Below are 23,725 nucleotides of genomic sequence, written 5' to 3'. Positions count from 1 at the left end.
CATAGCATAGCAGACTTCTCCCAGGAAAAATAGTTTTGTGTTAGATATGGAGTGTCTAATCATTTTTTTGGGGGGTTTTGTACCAGCCTGAAGGGAAGTTTGGGACAATGTGCAATGACGATTTCAGAACTTGTTTTCCGCATGATTATTCCCGAAAAATGATTGAAATATTTGCTATTTTTTAATATGTTGTTTGAAAAAATCGAGATTTTTGCAAAAATAATAGTTTCGTTGTATAACTTACAAGTAAACGAACATACTTGATCGCGGGTTTCCGTTAGGATTTTTTGGGGATGAATACGAACGTGAAGGAGAAAAATTCCGAGTTCAATCAATTTAAATAACGTGTTGAGAATAACATTTAATCGTCATTTGGCAGCCCTTAACTTTTTTCTACGGTTTCTTCAAAAACTTTCATTTACTTCAAAAAAACTTGTAAATGTTACTATCTTTTTGAAATAGCGTCTTATGCCATGGAAGGCACTTAGTAAGTTCATAATCCACCTCTTATCGCAGTACAATAACTGAGCCAGTTTCTTTAACCACGGAATATATAATGTAGGCAAGTACTATCTTTATGCATAGATATTAGGTATATATATATATAAGAATTTTCATTCGATTGCAGTAACTTTTATACACGAAGGGACGTTAATACGGCGGCGGCTCATCCCAATCTTCTTCTGCAATCTGTTCATATTCAATCCTTCCCGTTCTTCCCTCTTTCTTGTCTATTATCCAAACAATTCTGAAAGATATTTGTTGAGATTATTAGGTGATAATACAGTATATTAACTTCGTGGAGAATCTTCCTAAATGTCAATCAAGTACAAATGTAAGTTACCCCATTAGGAAGAGGGGAATAAGAGCAATTCCTGCTGAAAACATCCATGAAAACCAGTGTGATATATATTGCGTTGCTGGGTAGATCGTTAGGTAGCAAACCGTTGCAAGAAGAAAGCTGAGTACCTCGCTAGACGACAACATAGCAAACGCTGCTCCTGAAAATAAACAGAAAATATTCACGAGTCAGTGACCGCTACCATTCATTAGGAAATATTTTTTTACAAAGACCGATGATTCTGATTTAGGTGACGAATCAGGCATGCAAAAATTTGTGAGTGACCTGCTTTCAATTTTGACGTTATTCTAATTTTGCTGAATACCGATGATAATATATATGATGAAGTGATAATTTCTTGGTTCACGCGCAGAATTTTGTCTCAAAAAATCAGTCCAGGTTCTACACGGGCATCTTTTTTACGACATTTATTAACTCCGAGCAAGCCACAGATATCTTACAATATGAATGGAGTTACTTTTCAGTTTTGTGGAGGAGCGCGACTAAAAAAATGAGCGCAAGGGCGACTCTGCGTGTCTACTTACCTTGCTCAGATTCAGAAGCGAGAGATGATACTTGAGCTTGAATAAAAGGCTTTGGGATGCAACCTATTGTCATCATACTCGTTGCTAAATAAAAATTAATGATGTAAATGAATCTTTAAATATTAATGGTAGTTTAAATTGAAAACGGCTAGTGTATCGGACAGAAGCAAGTAAGCATGTCAACCTGAGTGAAATACTCAAAGAATCAAGAAAATATCAACCAACCATGACACTTACCCACAAAAACAAGCCACGCACTTTTGGCAAATATCATCAAGAATGGAAATCCAAAATATCCTACCAAACTGATAACGATTATCGCCTGATTTCCGATTCCACACTTCTGGAATAAATAGACGAGAATGGGACCCGCAACGACAGATATAAATTTTGTCGACTGAAAATAAATAGATTAGTTATTTTTAGAAAACGTGTAGAAAACAACTACAGTATGAATTCTGGAATAAAAAATATATGTCTCAACGCGAAAATAAGTATCTTGACATTTGGCAGTAAATATAAATTCGGAAAAGTTTTAAAATAATCCTGGTATCCCCATCTCAGATTCATAAAATCTTAAATGTGAATGTAGAAATCACAAATATAATTCAGATTAAAGGGTTGAAAAATATCTGTAGCAATCTCCTACGCTTCATAACGAAGAATAAACTGAAAATGATAATAAATCATTGTATATATGTGATACATAATTTGAATTCGAACTTGGCAATTATGATTATTTATTCTTTTAATAGTGTATTATATATGATGGTTTCCACTTACTAATTGCGCTCCGACCAAAACAGGAGTGAAACAAAGAGGATACGAAAGAAAAAATATTGTTTGAAACACTATGATTCCAACGTTCAAAAACATATACGTGCAATATGATATGATGTACAACCATAGTCTCCACACTCTTCCAGGCATAATACCTCCGGCGTGTTCACATTTTGTCTTTTTCATTTCTGAAAAATTAACACAAGAATTAACGTTTTGTACCTTTGGTTACAATATTTTTGTATTGCTTTTTAATAACAAAATATATATAACCCACAAATCGAGCCAAACTATAGCATGGTGTACGACCAAACATAATGGTGTACTGGTCCTATGAAATATTTTTCTTACAATAATGTAACGAACGATTTTGATATACGGTAATTTATCATTATGACAATCATATCGACAAATAAAACGTCGTAGCATATAATCATTCCGTTGAGCCTCATGCACGCGTAATTTCATATTATCAATCATAGATCCGAATATGAGATATATATTATTTTTGAATAATTACCTGCTTTTAATTGTTTAATATCGGGATTTGGCCCAAAACATTCGTCACACGTCATATATTCTGTCGAGTACACTTTCCATACAGCTCTCCATAAATCAAAAAAGGTGTATTTCTTTTTTCCTTGTTCAGAACGTTTCCCAGTCGACAACAGCGGAGATTTTTCATTGTCATTATCACTGTCATGAGTAACTTCCATGTAAGGACTCTCTCCTTTATCACTGTTTATAGATGAAGACGACGATGGAACTGAAGTACCAGCTTTTTTGTCATTCTTCAGCTTTGCTAAAACCCTTTTATTCCTAATCCCATATTCCAATGAATTCGGAAGAAATGGAACAATGAGTAAGGCGATAAATGTTAATGCCGCTGTACACCATACTGACGGTAAAAATCCTTGTGCTTTTATCCAATAGCCGCCTCCCAAACCAGCCACGCCTCCACCGATTCCAATGAAAGTTTCAAGTATTGTGAATCTGAAAATTCATCGTTAAACTCTTAACTCCAGATAAGTAATTTAATCACCAATTGACAGCGTTATTCTAGTCGAATTAGTAGACATATGTAAATAAAATTTCTGCTGTGTACAACATTGCTTCTTCAACGTAATATATTTATCCACGCATATTTACATTGATTACCGGTTAAGTTTTCTGTGGTTCTGGTTCAACGCATTTGATGCAAAATTGATATGTATTAGAATTTTGTAGTTTATATGGGAACATGTTAGTCAGATAAGACAAAGTGTATACCGCTTTCCTCTGCCTTCAAGTTCTGTTACATCGCCAAGATAGGCCGTCCCTTGAATCAGCACCGTCATAAAATATCCTGTACCTCCTGCCACTGCACCATACGCATACATAGCCTCCAGAGGCCAACTGTGAAAAAAAAAATTATATGTAAGAGAGAGAGAGAGAGAATTATTGTTTAGCCAACCAGAAAACAAGTATTGCAACAATAAAAGATATAGACCTACACAATACGAGGCTTGTCCATGGGAATCCCATTGGAAACGTCCCCGAGTCGTTAAGTAAGATGCATAGATACTATGGAAGATGCCTGTTTATTGTGTGATAGTATTACTTACTGGAAATAGATAATTAATGCTTGGATGATGCTGCTCACTGTCATACCAGCAAGTGGAATTGCAATAGTAATTTTTCGTCCAACTCTATCGCCCCAGGATGTAAGAAGAGCTCCCGCTAACATAGCAGGCACAAAAATGGAAAGGTTAATTAACATCGTCCACCTGGAAAGTAAGTAAATGATTACATTGTCATTTTGTCACTGTGAACCAAATTGTCCCATTTAGTCTAATATCGGCGATAATCGATCTAAAAATATTCAGAACTGTTGTTTTTCTTGCCAATATCAACGTTCGTCTATTTTACATCGACTTTATTACAGTAGGCTATATTGACCTAATTTAACCACTTTACGAGCCCGAGCGCGTTTTTCTATTGTGGTGGAAATCGTATATTTTTGAAGCCGTAGGCCTATGGACCTTTCCCCGAGCATCGACTTCCTTGTTTACTTCGTGACATTGGCCAATCAGCAAAATGCAAAAAGTGACGTAACAATGCCCCTTTTCGCATCCGCTCAGACACTTTTTTCACTTAGACATATTTTCAAGCGTGGTTGTAAACATTACTTCGTTTTCGTGTTTTTGAACTCTATTCGTTAGTTTTCAGTTGTGTTTTGGAAACTTAAATATAAATCAGATAATTCAATGATCACTCTGTCTTCCTAGGAGTTTTAATTTAATTGCAATAAGAAAAATTAGTGTAGAAATAGCTGTGATAGACTAGCCTGAAATTCTTTACCGGTACCTTTAAAAAACAGATTGTTGTATGCAATAAATCACAATGATGGTTTCAAACATATACCCCATTTTACAGACGCCAACATGCAAAAGCACTCTTAAAATAGCCCCGAAAATTTTGTAATGGTAAAGTATAGAAAGAATTTTCTGGGGGTTAAAGGTCGTGGAAAGGTCCATTAGGTTATAAGAGGGTACTGGGGTATTATGTAGTAAATTACGATATAAGATGTTATTTGCGGGATATGATTCCTTAAAATCTCCTACGCAGATGGAATTTTAGTCTAATATTTCGAAGCCATTTGAAGTCGCTGCTTCTTTTTTCGACGAAATTCAGAATATTGTTCCAATCAGCGAAAAAAACGTTACATTGCGTCCGTTTTTAGCGCATTTTTCAATATATATATATTGCAAGAATATTTAGTGTTTAAAATAAGAAAATGTCAAGAGAGAATGCATTTCTCGAAATGTGTACACGATTGATTTTTTACTGTTCGGAAAAAATAACCTGACTTGTCGTATCCATACAATATTATCAAATAAAATACTTTTCATTACTTGCCTTGATACTTCATCTGCTAATACAGTGTCTTCATTAGTCTGATTGGTGCCATTCGGCCCACAATATGATTGACCGGATTCATTGTAATGATGTTTTTCAGCAACCCTCTGCAATAAAATGTGTTATATATATACTGTATACCCATGGCGAAATTTTTTTTATCAAGTTCAATATCAAACTAAAACACAACCAATTTGCATAACAACTGTAGCCTATATGCTATAAGTGCACTATCGCTCTAATTTTCGAATTTTATTGCCAGTTCCGATTAGTTCCATATGGCAAAAATTGATTTTATTAAAATTTATTATATATATATATATATATGGCAAACATTTACACCTATGGGATCAATTAACTTTGCGATCAGTTTTGTTGATGTAATGCTCAATTTCTCTCACATAGTTTTAAACTAATTACCATGAGATGAAACAGCAATGTGTGACTATTATTTTAAATATCTCTTCACCAATTGCCTGTAAAGCAATGATCGTAATATTCTCATAGTTCATCAAATGCTCACCTTGTATATAAATTCATTTCTTAATGGCATTAACAGGAAAGCAGAAGCTGCAGCAAGAAACAATATCAGGTCTACAAGGTAAAATCTCCACATGTTTTATTTCATCTACTGATATTTTTCAAGAAATCATTATGAGAGTATTGCATAATAAGTTAACTGAATAAAGTTTTAATAAAACATTTTGTCATATAATAAGATCAGTCGCACAATTTGTGACTGATCGGGTCCAACAAGAAGAGATTTCATTGCACGCGGTCAAGCTCAGAGAATTTCGAAGAATACTTTACGTGATAGGTGAAAATTTAACTCTTGAAGACATTCCCGTCGCGTACTTTTTCTCATATAGCCTATATATAGTTTATCTTACGCTTTGTCTTCGAGAAATCGAGGTAGTGAAGCAAAAACTATCTCTTGACACAGAACAAAGCTACTATGTTGTATCAGAAACAAGACAATATTTTCACGTCTGCGGTCGACAATTCGTAATACTGAAACAGCGGAAGGCATTTCTGAGCGACTGACCCTTCTTTGTCCGTTGGTTATTTGTATTAGAACTATGCTGTCAAAAAATGTGTAAAGTTAGCTGCATTTTTCCTATATACATATCAATTGTTTGAAATCGCAGTGAGTGCCGCATACCACGAGTGTAATTTAGGAAGGTTTCAATTCAGTCTTATTTTTCTGCAAAAACGCTGCATATGAATTACAGATACGAGTGATATTCAAAGTCAAGTAGTCAAATTAGACCACTTCATTAATTTTTGCACGAAGTGCAATATTCAAATATTTGTTGTTTGCAAGCTTACCGCGATGGCGTTTCGTGTATACGACCGAAGGATATTTATTCATATATCGTGCTTGGTTTACTTTCATCGCTATATATTCCTGGAAACAATGTACTGTTATCACAAAATAGTCCTTTGACCTCATTTATTCATTCCGAAAATAGATACGAACACGTGGATGCGAAAATTCAACCGATCTATCAAAGTACGGAAAACTCGAACATTTTAATTGAAAGGTTCAGCTCGACCCTTCATTTCATAAAAGTTCGTTTTGTCTCAGTCGATTCGGGGCCCGGCGTTATGACGCATACCGCACCTCTGTTTACCCTGCGTGAGTTCGCAGGTTCGAATCCGATGGGCAACGGATTGCTGAACTCCTCTCGCCGCTGCAGTTTACGTAATCACTTGTCGGTAACTGCTTGCTCCACTATCGAGTCCATGCAGCTGAAACAAATAACTGGCTTACTAACATCATACCCGACAAGAGCTGGTAACCGAGTGGCCGTGGTTCGCCACATGATTGATCCGTCTTATCGACTCTTCTCTCCTCCAAGATAAATATGTAAATCGAATCCCCTTTTCCTTATACTGTGCTTATTTAAAAATGTTCCAGCCGATATCTCGAATTTATATCGCATTCCGAAAATCTATCAAGGACGAACACGGATTTCGCATCCCGTGAGAGAGACCAATTAGATAATTTATTCACCGGCACAGAAACTACTGTAATCGCTCATCCGTTCTTGATGTGCCATCCTAGGCATAATAACAACAGTAACAGCTGTACTTACACCATAGAAAAATGAATCAACTGAACGACTTTAAGACCTTATTCTACATAGAAATAGCTTCACGGGACAAGAACATATCCAAAACATGCAGATGCATATTGTTAATCACAACATTGAGCCAAATAATCTGAAACGTCGTTGTCGGTATCTGTTCCCATTTGGCAGGTCACGGTTCGATTCCCCCCACCATACAGTTCATGCATCATCTCAAAGGAAGAAGTGGCTAACCATACCCGAAATTACCCAGTGACTGGACGATGGGCTCGCCATAGTATTCGGCCGCCATTCCTGTTTTACTTCCTGCTGGGAAACTCTTACCATATCCATATCTTGACTATCAGTTTGCTACAGATGTGGCATTTCCATGAATTAAGCTTTCTTGCTGCTTAGCTTTCCCACCCTTGGAATAAATACGAAATTGAACAACTCGAAAACGTTTGAAAGCGAGATATTGAATGCGGATAAATATATCATAGTTCAGATATAGTGAAATAATATACATTAAAAATGTACATGGGATTATTACATAAAAAAATTACAAATGGCACATGCACAAGAAAAAACGATTAGTTATTAATTAGTTATAATGGTCGAAATAAAACTGTTATTACCTGTATATAGTAAATGTAATATAAAAATCTGAATCTTAGGAATCATATATATTTGACTTCCAAGTTCGGGACTTGCTATTCAAGTAGAATGAATCATGAAATAACTGCATACAGATGATCTGGTAGCAAATTAGAATCGTCAATTTTCATTTAATGCTATCCTTTTGTTAGATCAAACCGTAGACAATTGCTAGATTACACAAGATATTTAACAATAAGCAAATAGTGGGAAATGATTTGTTAAATTTTGCATCATCACCTTCATTTTTCCTCCAAAAATTTTTTAATTTAATGAATCAACATCAAACTTCCTAGTTCAGGAAATATGTGGAATTAATTACATAAGATATATAAAAGAGTAGAAGTCTTGTGATATTATTTATTAGATTAAAAATTATTTTATGACAAGCTTGCCAATCTACGCTCTGTGCCAATTGACTGGTTACCCTGTACTACACACACACACACAAATTAAATTCTATCCGATGAATCATAGTGGCCAAATCAAAATAGATGACGTTAGAGCAATAAAAATTACATTGCATTCCAAAAGAAGAATTTTAATGCATTCAAGATGACTAATACATTGGTTTAATCATCTAGGTATACAGGGCTGCCGCGTGTCATAACATGAAGCAATAAATGACCTACTTATGAACAAATTATTCAAATTTATAACAGAGTTGTGATGCCTGAATTATGATAAAATAATTGGAAAATACTATGAATGCTCAATACATTAGAAAAAAATATAATGACTAGGGAACGTATACGAAGAAAATAAAAAACATGGAACGGGAGATATAAATTAATATACTGAGAAAAATCAATTGTTTGTACTTTATATTTTACTTCAAAGTAGTGAAAAATAAGGTGCTAACATTGAATCAATACAGATTTCAGTTTAGTCCTACTCAATTACACAATTAAGCATCTTTAAGTAGTGATTTTAGTAAAACACACAAAATACACAATTTGAGTACTGTACTTCTCAGGTTAAGAATATGTAAATTCAACTCTTCTTCGAAACTCAGGCATAACCTCAAAAAAAAAATTACGCAATCTGCATAGACTTATTGTTTCAAGTTTGACATGAACTTTGAGACAAAAGCGCCACACTCATCTGTAGTTTCATACGAGGATTGATGATAAACGGTAAAACATTTATCATGTGAAAAATATCGGTCGATATGTCTGAGATGTCGCTATAGTTCTAGGTCCCCATGTAGTCAACAATTACAGCTTAGAGATAAGGTCAAGTCAATAACAAGTTACTCATTAAAATATTGGACTAAATATGTTTTGTTGACACAAAGCAATTTTATCATTCATCCTCCCTGATTATATTATGCACGTTTAAAAAATATTATATCTTGGAAGACTTGGTTCGTAACTAATCTCCATTAGTTAAAATTAACAGTACCTTCTGGCAAACTAGCATTGCATAAATAGAAATATCTCAGATCATTGACAAAATTTTGTAAGCATAACACAAATGATGGTTGATCAGATTCCTTATTGAAACTTTTATAAAGTGTGTCTTTTTGTCCTGGTGTAATACCATCCAAGTTTCTTAAAAATTGGGGCAAAAATTTATTGTAAAAAATGTCGAAATCAACCTCCGCCATATTCCAAGTTGTCGAATAAATTTCTTCCTTCAATAAATCGTGTGATTTTTGAACCAATGCTTGAATTAACACAGTGATAAACTGGAACAATATATTCTCATCTGCCAGAAGTTTATAAATTTTTTCATACAATTTTTGTTTTAAATTCAGATTATCAAGGGCATTTAAATTGTGACGAAATATACTGATATCAGGCTGCAGAAATGACTGTCCAAATGCTTGCATAATAGCAAGAAAGTCTTTCTTATGATTAAGCACACCAACCTTATCACCTGTAAGATAGGAAGCGAGCACAGGTGCTGGAAAAAAGTGTCGATTTTTGCGTGACAGAATGTGAAATAGTAGACTGAAAAGTGCTTCTTTCACATCAGGTGATGGACGTTGTGCAACCACAGGGTATATCTGATCAATTGCCAAAGTTATGATGCTTTGGGTCAGAGATTTAAATGTTGTTGTCGACTCATCAATAACAAGCTCTAAAATTTTAATAAAATGTTCGACTGCTCTCACTCCTGCAGAATTTTCATGCATAATTGTTTTCTCCAGGACATCTGGTGTAAAAACCTTCATAAAAGTTTGTATCATTCGCACAGTTTTTTCATGACCCATTTGGGACCGAAGTCCCCGAAAAGCAGCGAGAAAAAATCCCATTAGACATTCTGTAACATCAGGGTGATCAATATAAATAGGGAATAACTCAAGACACAGTTCTATAGAAGATTGCAGGGATACATGGCATATCTGTCTCGTTTTGACAATTTCTTCTCCCACAGCATTCACAAGATCTTCAAGAATATGGAGTGATTTAATAATAATTTGCTTTGCTTCAACTTTATTTTGTATAACCATCTGAATTCTATCACTCAATGATAGAAATTCTTTTAGCAAAGCATTGATGAATGCAGAATGATTTTGCTGTCTTGCATCCCAACATTGCTCCAAATCTGGTGTATTTGGCCAGGGTAGAAGAAGCAAATTAGATAGAGACCGATACACCAATTTTTGTGATTCTATTGACAGTTTACCGCATGAACCCCCAGCAACGTCACTATATAACTTGTCAATGATGGGCGACTTCAGGAGGAATGCTGCACGAATGGTGTTTATGGCAGATAACAAGGTGTGGCTAGCAGGAAGTACCAACTTGTCAGGGACTTCCGGACTGAGCATTGGAATAAGAGCATTTAAATATCCCTGCATGATATCTTCTAATTTAGCTTGAGAGTGGCCAGCTTGTTGAGAATCTGTATACAGCTGAAATAGCCAATGAGTGAAAGGTTGAAGGGTTGCAAGAGATTGGACATGCACCTCTATAACATCAGAGTACAAAACAGTTGGTATTCTTGCTTGCATTTCATACAACTTTATTCTGCTCCCGAAAACAGAAATAGTCAAAAATTTATCAATAAGTGACATGGCTTCTGTTCTTTGCGGAAAATGTTCTCCAATGAAATATTCCGATAAGCGACCCAATGCTTGTAAAACTGTAGAAAGATCTTTCAATGCACAATGAATACGATTTAGCGAATCATTAGAGCCAGGAATACTGAATTGGCGGTTTGGATTGTGAGCCGGACTGTTCATAAAATCGCTGGTTTTAACATATAAATTTTGATTAACTGGTAGAACATGCCTACCTAACTCAAGGTAAATGGCTGCATTCTCTTCTAATATTGGGTATAATAATGATAATGTATCAGATGGAAAAAAATTGCATATCTTGGCTACAATTTCCAAGTTTTCGATCACAAATTGTTGCCATTCTGTGTGGCCTGAATCATCAAGTGTTTCATTATCCAATTCTTCAAGTCTGTTCTGATTGAACTGATACTGTAATTGAGTCATAATTAATTTCACAAGCAAATGTAAACCTTCTTTATAGGGGGCAAGAACCATCATACGAGCATCTTCCCCCTTTCCTTCTAACTTATTACTGAGGAAATCTAGGAATAGTTCCCAGATATCCAAACAATTGTAGTAACCATCAAACATTGGTTGGTTGAAAGTGAATTTAAACAAGAGTTCCAAAAATTCCAATAAAGGAAAGTTTGAGTTACTTTCAATTCGAATAAAATGTACACTGACGAACAGTCTCAAAAATTCTGTAAACTTCTCCAAATAATCCTCATCCAATAATTCCAAATCTGCTCTCGGATTCTCATTTTTGGTCACATGTTTGAGAAAATGGAAAATAAACTTGAACACCCTAAGTAAATAGTCTTCAAAATTGTTAGGGATACAATTTTTTGCCATAAGTTCATTTATACATGTCATTGCTAGAGTGCCAAGAGGTAAATTTGGCATATTGGAATGCTGACCAAAATTTTTGCTTGTAATCAGAGATGAATGAACACCAAATCGTGTGTAAGCAAATAACACATTTAACAATCGTGATGAAATGTTGGATGACAAAGGTATCCAACTGAATAAATGGCACAGGCATTCCAAAGCTTCTAAAGCCAATTTGTGTGATTTCTCAGGCAAAAATGGTGGTAATGTTTCAGATGAATAACCAAGACTGTCAGAATCACCCATTTCAAACAATCCCATAAGATCAGATGCTGTTGAATTCACTTGCTGTGGAGATGAAGAAATAAATATATTCGAATCATTATCTGTAACGCGGGAATGTTTTTTCCATTCTTTTTCTAATGTGTCAGAAATAATATGTAGAATTCCAGGTGCTTGCTGAAGAAGAAATCTTCTGAGTTCTTTCTTTCGCTGATGTGGCAGATCTTCTCTAGGTAATGCCATTTCTTCTGAGATTATACGAAGAGCATTCAAACCCATTGTCCGGGTCTCTTCATCATTTGGTGGACATGCTAGTGATATTATATTAGTGAAAAAATCTGGATAAAACATTGGCCAATCAAGTCGACCAATATCAACAATCACTTTCAGAAGCTTCTTCTTGATAAATGAAGCAACAGTTTTATGTTTTTCAATCAATATGCGATACAAACTGGCACGTATTTCGGTTTTCTCATTAACGTCCACACCCATCCACATTTTATTAGTTAGATTTTCCAGAACTGACAAACAATACATCATGACGTATTCATTCGATGTGCGATTAAAAAAATATAGGCAATGTTTCCACGATCCTTTCTGCTGTCCGAATCGATCCAATTGTTCTTCAATCTCTCTTTTTCTATGATTTGATGTTGATGTATGAAAAAATTCTGTCATAATGTTTTCCAAAGCATGGAGAGAGTGTCCGTCGTCCCCCATGATGCAAATAAACTAGTTGAATAAATTTACTTTAACAAGAAAAAAACAAGAATTATTTTTATGTGTGGAAAAGAAAGAGAGTAGAAATGGGAAGTAGCATACTACTGTACTATGTTCAAGTAGAATAAATATTGCAAAACTCTCAAAAAGCTTTGGGAAAACAAGGACCTATCTTGTTTATTCATATTTCTGTATTTATTGTCTTGGCCAACTACCATATCCTGATACCGGTATCCGCATACTAATACTGCAGTCCCAAACTTCTTTTCCTGTCATGTGAGATGTACATTTCCTACATGCTGGCATGTCTGCATGTAGACTGACGACAACAAATCTCTGTTAGACTACCGTACTATGTTCATTATTCAGGTGCTCTTATTGCAGTATTGCTGCTCAGTCCTACATTCTGGCATTAAATACAAAATACAGTAACAAATACCGGTACAGAAAGCCGTGACAAAAACTCAAGCATAAGGCATAAGATATATTCAGAAATTTGTTATCTTATACCAGAATACTGAAGCTACGGTATTACATCGATTTGTACAGGATACAGATTATTACGCATAAGATATATTCAGAAATTTGTTATCTAACGTAATACCAGAATACTGAAGCTACGGTATTACATCGATTTGTACAGGATACAGGATTATTACGTCTATTTTCACATAATATACAGAATAGCACCAAGAGACGAAAAATTTGTAATGTATTGTGAGACAGAAACAATTATTGACGAAAAGGAAACTAGTTCTAATCGAAAGTTAGAGTACCGTACCGGTACACCTTTACTATATTCTGATATCACCGTACTATGCGGAACTCACCTACGAAATGGCACACAGGGACAACGACCAATATGTAAATTTCTAATCATGACTTCCGCGGACCTCTGTGAAGCTAGCAGCAAATCACGAAATTGTGACTGACAGAATCGCAGAAAATACCCACGCGTAAAGTTAAATGTTCCCAATGATTTTTAAAAGAAAGTGTATATTTTGATTAGTTTTACAATAGCAAATAAAGCAAAACAATCATTAACTACACTACTCGTATTGTTAATATATAGTAAACAAGCTAAAACGACTATTACAGTGCATACATTTTTTTATACTATTTTGAGAGTTGTTTAAAAATGACTGAATTTTCGCCGTTTAAGACGGTCGTTTCATGAAAACCTCCAATAAAGGCAGCATTGCAACACCATTGGTAAAAAGTAGAAACCTCAAAGATTCGATTTCATTATGTCAGAACAGTCTCAGCATGTTTTGACTTGGCCATATATAATACTAAACATAGCGTATAATTTTCAATTTTATGCACAATGTATATACAACAAATTTAAAACTGATTTTGTATTTCAACTAAATTTACTGGATAGTTCATCAAAGAAGATATTTTTCTCTTTGTCACACAACAATAATGCACTTCATTAAACTTAGAATAAGTTGGAGAAAGTCTAAAATACCAAAAAAAAATTTACGCCCTCATGTGGATTCTTTAGCAAATTTCACAAAATTATCGTTTTTGAAAGAGCGATTTCTCAAAAACCGCCAATAAAGGCACACATTCGGAGAAAAAACGGTACCTTATAAATTTGATTTCATTATGTCAAAACAGTAGCAGCACGTTTTGAATTGGCCAAATATAATACCAAACATAGCGTGTATTCAAAATTTTATAAACAATGCAGACGTAACATATTTAAAAATGGTTTGGTTTTTCAACAAAATTTACTAGATAATTTATAAAACATCTTTTTCTCTTAGACATACATATATACTGTAGGTCCATTAAACCTGGAATGAGTTGCGGAAAGTATGAAATAACAAAAAATCATTTTACGCATTCTTGTTGATTATTTTCAAATTTTCAAAAAATTATGTTTTTGAAATCGCGATTTCTCAAAAACCGCCAATAAAGGCAGCACTACGACACATTCGGAGAAAAGCAGATACCCTATAGATTCGATATGAATATGTCTGAACAGTAGCAGCACGTTTTAACTTGGCCATATATGAAACCAAACATAGCATATAATTTTCAATTTAACTAACTATGTAGATGTAACATATTTAAAAACGATTTGGTATTTCAACTAAATTTACTGTATAACTCATCAAATACTTTTCTCTCTTGGTCATACATTAAAACTGTACGTTCATTAAACTTGGAATAAGTGGCAAATCCTAAAATAACAAAAAAATGATTTTACGCCCTCTTGTGGAGTTTTTTCGGAATTTCAAAAAAAAATCGTTTTTGAAGGGCGATTTCTCAAAAACCGCCAATAAAGGCAGCACTACGACACATTCGGAGAAAAGCAGATACCTTATAGATTTGATTTCATTATGTCAGAACAGTAGCAGCACGTTTTATATATAGGTTGTAAGACATTTTTCATTGTTTTATACGATTTGCATCTTATTCCAAGTTTAATTAACACACAGTATCGGTGTTTGAAAAAGTAAGAAAACGGAATATTACGATATTAAGTGAGTTTATTTGAAATACCAAACCTTTTTAAAATATGTGAACATCTACGCTATTCAAATTATTGAGATATACGCTATGTTTGGTATTATAAATGGCCAAGTCAAAACGTGCTGCTACTGTTATGGTATAGTGAAGTCGAATCTAAAAGGTATTTGCTTTTTTCCGAATGTGTCGTAGTGCTGCCTTTATTGGCGGTTTTCGAGAAATCGTCCTTTCAAAAACGATTATTTTTCGGAATTCAGAAAAGAACCCATTATAGAAAGCGTATATTTTTTTTTTTCGTATTTTAAACTTTCCCAATTAATTCTTAGTTTAATAAACGTACAGTATTCATTTGTGACAAAGAGAAAAATATATTTCATCAATTTTCCAGCAGCTTCAGTTGAAATATAAATCCATCTTAAATTTGTTACGTCGACATTGTTTATAAAACTGAGAATACACGCTATTTTGGTATTATATATAGCCAAGTCAAAACATGCTGCCACTGTTTTGTTATAGTGAAATCAAATATATAGGGTATCTACGTTTCTCCGAATGTGTCGTAGTGCTGCCTTCATTGGCGGTTTTCGAGAAATCGCCCTTCCAAAATCGATAATTTTTCGAAATTTTGAAAAGAATCCACGAGAGGGCGTAAAATGTTTTTTTGGTATTTTATACTTTTCTTCTGCAACTCATTCTAAGTTTAATAGACGTACAGTATTAATGTGTGACAAAGAGAAAAATATATATTTTATCAATTGTTCAGCAAATTTAGTTGACATACAATTTCTTTTTAAATTTGTTTCGTCCACATTGTTCATAAAATTGAAGAGTATACGCTATGTTTGGTATTATATATAGCCAAGTCAAAACGTGCTGCTACTGTTCTGGCATATTAAAATCGAATCTATAAGGTATGTGCTTTTATCCGAATATGTCGTAGTGCTGCCTTTATTGGCGGTTTTCGAGAAATCGCCATTTTAAAAACGATAATTTTTTGTAATCCAGGACAGAATCCACTAGGAGTCGCAAATGTTTTTTTGCTGTTTTATACTTCCCGCAACGTATTCCAAGTTTAAAAGATGTACAGTATTAATGTGTGACAAAGAGAACATTATATTTGATCCATTGTCTAGCAATTTTAGTTGAAATACAAAATCAATTTTAAATTTGTTACGTCCATGCCGTTATTAAAATTTAGATTACACGATATGTTTGGTAATATATATGGTCAAGCCAAAACGTGCTGCTACTGTTCTGTTATAAAAATATCGAATTTATAGGGTATCAGTTTTTCTCCAAATGTGTCGTGGTGCTGCCTTTATTGGCGGTTTTCGAGGAATCGAGGTTCGGAAAAGGATAATTTTCCGAAACTTTGTATTTGCGGAATGCCTGGAAATTCATTTTTCGCTTAGTTGGTCTTTTTTTAAACACTATTTTCTTATTAAATTTAATGTATTATTTTAGTTTAAAGATTTTTCATCTATTTTCGTGCCAATATTATATTTTGATCAGCATTTTCAATTTCCATATTTACCTATAAGTGAACACTATATGCGCGTGGAACCTATATTCAATGTGTAATAATATTCTGGCTGAAAGTGCTGCTAGCTTCACAGTGGTCTTCCGCGGTGTTCCACCGCCCTATCTGCAATGTATCTTGGCGTCACCGTGTGACTGGGAAAATTCGGACGGACAATACGGCTATAGTGTATTTCGAGCTGGCTAGGTTTCAGTGACACGACGCTGGTACATAACCTTTGAGGAACAACTCCGTGGTTACTACCAGAAAAAGTGCATATTATCAAAACTGCACACAGCAATTGCCTCGGAGGAAGATGTTAAGACAGGGCTCGGCAACCTACAGCCCGCGGAGTAATAGAATCGGCCCGCGACGCTTCGCTGAATTATAGTAACAAAGCAGCTGTTTTGACGATTTGAGACACTTGTAGACTAAATTATATTATGACCTTACAAGTATATTCTTCACAATCACTCGTTTAATGTGCCTATAAAGCTATAATGTAATTATAATTAGACAAATAGCAACAAAACGAGGAAAAGATGATGCTAAGTACAAATGGTTCAACGAAAAATATCCAAATGGTCAATCTTCGCGCGCTGCTTAAAATTTAACTTCTGACCTGTGTGAAAATATGTGATTCATCAGCCACCCGTTCGGTTTTTAACTTTCTAAAATATGTGCGGCCCGCCAATGACTCGCAACCTTATATTTTGGCCCGCGAGTGACAAAAGGTTGCCGACCCTGACGTAGAGGCTGATCGGTGACTACGACTTTCTCCACCTTCAAGTCCATACTTCCAAAAACAAATACCCGGCTAACTAACCCCCATATCCGACATGGACTGGTAACCGATCGGGGGGGGGGCGTAGTTTGCCACATGATTAATCCGTCTTATCGAACCCCTGGGATAAATATGTAAATTCTATCCCATCTACGATACTTTGACAAGAGTGATGAAACATGTGAATGTGAAAGTGCATTAAGTCAGTAGTTTGTTTCATCACATGCCGAAAGTACACAATGGACAAACATAAATAAGATTAAAAAAAAATACGTTTCAGTGTGAAGGGAGACGCGATAAACCAGTGATGGTTTTCGAGCAGCTTCAACTATTAAAAGTCTGATTAACAGTTTGTTGTTTGAACCGTTTATGTATTTTATTGTTCCTGCCACACAGTCGGTGCATAAACATTACATTGTAGTACCTGTTACGTCACGATCCACAGGATCCAAGTATTATTGTTTGGCAATATTATTGTTGCCACGTGTAGGCGCTGTTAAGTCGAGTTCGCCGCCATTAATGGATATTGCACCATACTTTGCTGCTGTTTTGCTGCCAAGTCAAGTTTTCAAAGTTTCTTTGTGTTGGTATTATTGTGATTTGATTATTGCTGTTTATTGTGTTTATCTTGTAGATGACTTAGACATCTAAATTAGTTAGTAACTGGATTTATTGGGTTGTTGCCCTTGGTGTTAAGATATTGTGCCGTACATTTGTTACTGTGAAGAAAGTGTACTGATGTTTCCAGAATGTATTATGCAATGATTTTTGGGTAAGAATGCTAGTACTTTAAGTTGCTTAATTTGAAGTTCACTGATGTATGTGTATTAAATATTGTCATTGTTAACAGATTGTGAAGTATTCTCGTGGATTCACAAAGTTTTCTTACCCGGTGTCATAAATATTATCGGTATGTTATTTATATTTGGATCATTGCTGAATTTGGTATTATTTAGTTTTATAAGTGTTCTAAGACATGTTATTTTGTTTTAGAAAACCGTCTTCCATCTTTCATTTCCGTCTATTGTGATGTTTGTGTATTGCTGAGCATTTCATGTTATGCTATCAATTCTTCGAATTACAATTTCATTACAAGTTTTCAACAATTGGTTGTGTTTGGACAAGGATTTGGGAGATGCGTTTTCGATTTGTTAGTTTTCTCTATGTGACACCTTGTGCTACCGGGTCACGTTGAAAGGGAGGTTACAGTACCCAAATACAGACTAATATTTTAGGTTTCATTCATTTCAATATTATGTCGTTTTGTATCTTAATAACGTTACCCGTCCGCTGATGGTGAAAGTTTGTTTCAGAATACGTGATTAGTGAATGAAGCTGTAGCTGTAACCTTAAATATTCGTACCATGATGGCCAGGAGTTCTGCAAGCCGACACAAGATGATGACTTAAAGTCGAAATACAAGCCTCCTCTTCTCAGTCTTATACCCCAAAAACGTAAGACTTCATTTCGCTACGGCACAATACAGTTTTTCTTATGATAAAATATTTACTAATACCAACTCTTGGCTGGCAATAATAAGAAACAAATTGAAGAACAGGTATGCGTTTCCAACCTGCAAAGTATAGTAGCCTATACACTATACCAGGGATCGGTAACCTACGGCCCGCGCGCCAGATCCGGCACGCGGAGTAAAATAATTCGGCCCGCGACGCTTCACTGAATTATATAGCGACAAAACGGCGGTTTTGACAATGAATTAATTTTATAATCCACGCTTGAGGAGTTGATCATATTCTTTACGTAACAGAATTTATTGTGAGACATGTGTAGATTAAGTTTTATCATAACCTAACAATTTAGTGAACATGTCATTTGCAAATATTTTTTAGTAAAACTACTGAGTTGTGTTCACGAGTTGTCGCAGTATTCTCCCGCTGTTTAAACTTCTGATCTGTGTGAAAAAATTGTGTTTCATCGGCCATCCGTTCAAGTTTTAAGTTTTTAAAAATATGTGCGGCCCGCCAAGACTTGCAACCCTTAATTTTGGCTCGCGAGCGACAAAAGGTTGCCGACCCCTGTGTTAAGACATATATATATTGTCGGAAACTTGACGGACATTTGCACTCAAGGCTGACGTTCACTGAATATTTATGATTCAGACAAAATTGCAATTTTATTTCAATCATGTTTGACCTGACGTTACACGTCTTCCCATGTTATCAAGTAAAAAAAAACTTCAACAAAAATTGCCGGCGAGCGATGGCTTTCCCCGGCGTAAACCACTTTGTTTTCCTTGGTCGAGTTATGTTTTTTTCCTGTTTAGGTTAAATTTATAATTTCTTATCGCAGACGGTTTCTCGTGTGAGATTAGTTAACTCAAGCATAATTAATTTATTCATGACTAATTAATGTGATTTGGTGGGTATTGACCAGACACCACCGCAAAACGGGTATATAATTTGGCACGTTTGCTTGTAATGAACAGTGAGCTTAAGCACGAACTAGCCAGATTAGCCCTTGTGAATTGGAACCGATCTCGATTTTCAATATATACTGTAACATATTTGATAAAATGTAAAAAAACTACGGGTGCGAAATACCAATACCAATTGACTGTTTCCCTGATCATATTGTTGCACGTTTCTCGTCAACAGGCAGGCATTTACTTGGGTCATTAATTCATTATATTGTATCACTAATGTCTACTACCATAAATTACAGTACAGTATTTATTTATAATAATTCTTATTATTCAGGGGCTTTGTTCAAATACGATTTTTTCTTAGTGAGTGCGCGTGGTGTTATTGAGTAAAACTCTATAAGCAAACATTGATCGGCATCTCTTCCGATTATCACTCCAAGATTTAAAAAAGGTGACTTATAATCATTCCAGATGCATACACTTGGATGGCAGAGCAAGCAGCACATAACACCTCCTACGGACGGTTTCAGATAAAAATAGTTATCATTTTATTCTTTAAAATAAACGAATCTACAAATAGCAATACATATGTATATATTTATTCAAACAAATTTATCTATTTGATCGTGTTTAATAATCTATTGACAGTGGCAAACGGAAATATTCGGAACAAGAATAGTTAACCTGAGTAATATATGAAACATTTCACTTTTAAGAACGCGCGTTTAAAATAATTTGAACCATGGATAAAAATAAATGATACTATAAAATTGAATATCAGGGCTAGCCTATATCATAGCAAAGTATCTAATATGTAGGCTATGTATGAATATACATTTCTCATTCAAACAATACTATATAATAGGCAGTGGCGGCGCATGGTCATTTTGACAACCGGGGCAAGCTACTGCGGGACCATGTCACCCCCATCTACAGGAACAGGATGAGCGCTGTAAGTTCTCCCATCATTTTATGAGTATAAAAACCATTCCATCGGTAACAACCAATCGGCAAAAGCGACAATTTTTAACGATAAGAAAGTGTCCTTAAAACCGGTCCAAGTCAAGGGATTAATAAATATAGACATAGTTTATTTTGAAAGCTCTTTCAAAAGGAAAGGCAATATTTACCCAGATAAATACAATGACATATTAACAGAAACTTCGGGAAAGCAGACAAAACCTAAAATAAGGTTTAAAACGTTACTATGAAGAAAGGAATGTTAATGCAAAGATAAGGACATGCGTCGCTCACTCATAGATATATATGCTGCTAGACTTTTACTGCTTGAACATATATGCAACACGCCGCGGTTTCTTGGAAGCAAAATGCTCAATAACGCGCTGATTAAAGTCATGCATCCCAGAAATAACGTTTCTGTGAATGGATAAAACAGCCAAGGAATTTAATCTATCTTGCTTCATTGTGTTTCTGAGATACGTTTTAATACGCTTCAGCGTGCTGAATGTTCGCTCTGCGTCGGCGGAAGAAATAGGCGTCGTCAAAATGATGTCCAGAAATTTTGCAGACGCCGCAAAGGTATTTACTAGAGTGTTATCTATGAACCCATAGAGCGCGCAAGTTGATGTGATGTTCAAAAAAGTTTGATTGGTGTATATACATCGCAATTCATTTTCCAATTTACCCACGTTTATCATGGGGTAAAATTTGGAGACAGTAGCCAACAAATGGATGGGAAATTGACGTGCAAATTTTGAAAAAATTTTGGGGTTCATCAAAGAGAACGCGGCAAGGTGTTCAGTGCGCAGACGATCGCCTATTTGATTCACCAGAATGTCACAGCATTCCTTTGCAGACAAAATCAAACGCTGCGTTGTTTGCCCGCGGCGTAAAGAAGCACTCCATGTGTCGTCGTATTTTATTGTTTCCCGGATACGAGATACAGCATCGCAGAAGTCTGAAATAAACGACTGCACAGACGCTCCATCCATTAGCCTTGACTGCAATGCGCCATATAATACATTCACGTGATAGAATATTGTGGAGGAAAAAGCGAGAAAAAATGAAAACTCACCATCTTCTATCAGACGCTTTAGACCTGCCGCCTCCCTCACAGAGCGTTCGTCCCAAACCGGAGAGCTCTGAATGCCATTGAAACGCTCAATGAGCTCAGACCTGATTTCGGACACGCCCTGCACCACGCGTGATTGGAAGTTCCAACGTGTTGGTGCACAAGCTGGGAGACGGCGGCTACATATCTGGCGAAGGAGGTCAGAGCGCTTCGGCGAAACGGAAAAAAATGAAGAAAATCCCGAAACATTTGCAAAATATATACGGACGAGAGGGGTATCAAGACACATATTTTTAATAACGAGGTTAAATTGGTGTGCATAACAATGTAAAAAATGCGCATGAGGAAAATCTTCTTTTATATAAACTTGAACACCATGTTTCGACCCACTCATGACTGCCGCGCCGTCATAAGTTTGAGCTATCAATTTTGACTTCACGTTGTAAGGCTGTAACACTTCTTTCAGTACAGCCGATATCCCGCAAGCCGTGCGATCAACGATTGGTACAAAGCTGTGAAATCTCTCGGTAGGTTTACCATCTTTCACAAACCGAAAAATCACAGCCAGTTGGGAAACGCACGTGATGTCAGTTGTCTCGTCAGACTGAATCGAAAGGAACTGGCAATTCTCAATTTCCAGAGCCAAATGTTGTAAATAAATTTTATACATTGAGTCGAGCAAATCATTTTGGATATCCTTAAATGTCCCTTTCGAACCAGTTGCGGCATCAAGATGATCTCTCAATACTGTATCTAGGGATGCGGTGTATTCCACCATATCCAAAAATACCCCTCTATTAGAAGAGCCAGCCCGTTCATCGTGCCCACGGAGGGACAGCTCGTGACAACCAATGAACTTCAAAACATCTATCAATCGACCGAGAACATGGCGGGTTTTCTCGACGTTTTGGTTGTGCCGACGAATAGAAACCGCGCGTCCTTCATCCAACTGTGCTGCAATATTAACATTTCCGAATGTTCGGTATTTTACTGCATTGTCCAGATGCTCCATAGAAGATTGATGATCCCTGGCACGCTCGGAAAGATGTTTAAGATCTCTAAAACCAAATTTACACCAACGTGAGTCACGGGCGGTAGCAAAAAGTAGGCAATCAAAACAAAAAAGTGCTCTTTTGTCCTCGCTGTAACACAACCATTCGTGTTTTTTATACCAAGTTTCTGCGCAGAATGTACGCCGACGCTTTCCTCCGTCATGGGATTGGTCCAGTGAACAATTTTTTGGTTGATAAGGCCCAAGACGTTGTACCTCTAATTTTTGTTCCAGCGGCAGCTGCGAAAACGGAGTGCGAAGTAGTGCATCAACCTTATTCATTATGAGGTCTAAGGCTAAGAAATGCGAAGCCGGAAAGAAGTGAGGAGCTCAAAAGGAATGTGGAAAATCGAAAGCAAATGGACTAAAGGTCTCTAACTGATTCAAATAGCGAAACAAGCGACAAAAACGAAGGCGAGGAAACTATCAACTCTTCAAGCAACCAACGAACGAGAAGGAATGCGTGAATATGTCAACATGTTGTTGTAAGAAACGTCGGCATTGTGTCGTCATAATTTCGGGGCTAGCCCCGATCGGCCCCGATGATTTAGTAAAAGAAACAGAAAACAAACGAGACAAACGCGGCGAGTGGAAGATAAAAGAGAGAATACGATATACAATGAGCAACCGGGGCAAAATCGGCGTCGCCCCGTCGACGTTCGGCGAAGGCTTTGCGAGCGAAAAATGAACCATGTCGGGAGAATATGGCTAGTGTAGACAGTCTGTGCAACCGATATTGAGGTATTTTTCAAATATTTTTTATTATACCGAAAAAACAACCGGGGCATTGCCCCGGTTGGCCCTATTGACGCGCCGCCACTGATAATAGGTAAGTATAATAT

At 35.9% G+C, this 23,725-nt stretch overlaps 2 protein-coding genes across 3 annotated transcripts; both read right to left on the bottom strand.

Annotated features, from left to right (window-relative positions):
* Positions 1-418: 418 nt before the first annotated feature.
* LOC120327564 (proton-coupled folate transporter-like) lies at positions 419-7,462 on the bottom strand. Of its 2 annotated transcripts, XM_078114231.1 has the most exons (11): positions 5,955-7,462; positions 5,588-5,634; positions 5,065-5,171; positions 3,771-3,932; positions 3,436-3,561; positions 2,687-3,159; positions 2,170-2,354; positions 1,624-1,783; positions 1,387-1,470; positions 845-1,001; positions 419-748 (listed from the first exon to the last, which is right to left on the bottom strand). In XM_078114231.1, the coding sequence occupies exons 2-11, from the start codon at positions 5,615-5,617 to the stop codon at positions 652-654; spliced, it is 1,581 nt and encodes a 526-aa protein (XP_077970357.1). In that variant the 5' UTR covers positions 5,618-5,634; positions 5,955-7,462; the 3' UTR covers positions 419-651. The 2 variants fall into 2 exon arrangements, with proteins under 2 accessions (XP_077970357.1, XP_039249817.2); XM_039393883.2 differs by having other exon boundaries at positions 5,588-7,462.
* A 133-nt stretch (positions 7,463-7,595) lies between these two features.
* On the bottom strand, positions 7,596-12,681 carry LOC120327563 (exportin-6-like). The gene is made up of 2 exons (XM_078114230.1): positions 8,467-12,681; positions 7,596-8,424 (listed from the first exon to the last, which is right to left on the bottom strand). Exon 1 carries the CDS (start codon positions 12,631-12,633, stop codon positions 9,178-9,180), a length of 3,456 nt encoding a protein of 1,151 aa, XP_077970356.1. The 5' UTR covers positions 12,634-12,681; the 3' UTR covers positions 7,596-8,424; positions 8,467-9,177.
* Between the last annotated feature and the right edge of the window lie 11,044 nt (positions 12,682-23,725).

The sequence above is a fragment of the Styela clava genome, chromosome 7, assembly GCF_964204865.1.
Source record: "Styela clava chromosome 7, kaStyClav1.hap1.2, whole genome shotgun sequence".
Lineage (NCBI taxonomy): Eukaryota > Metazoa > Chordata > Ascidiacea > Stolidobranchia > Styelidae > Styela > Styela clava.
The sequence above is the reverse complement of the archived record's forward strand: the minus strand, read 5'-3'. Positions and strand labels throughout refer to the sequence as shown.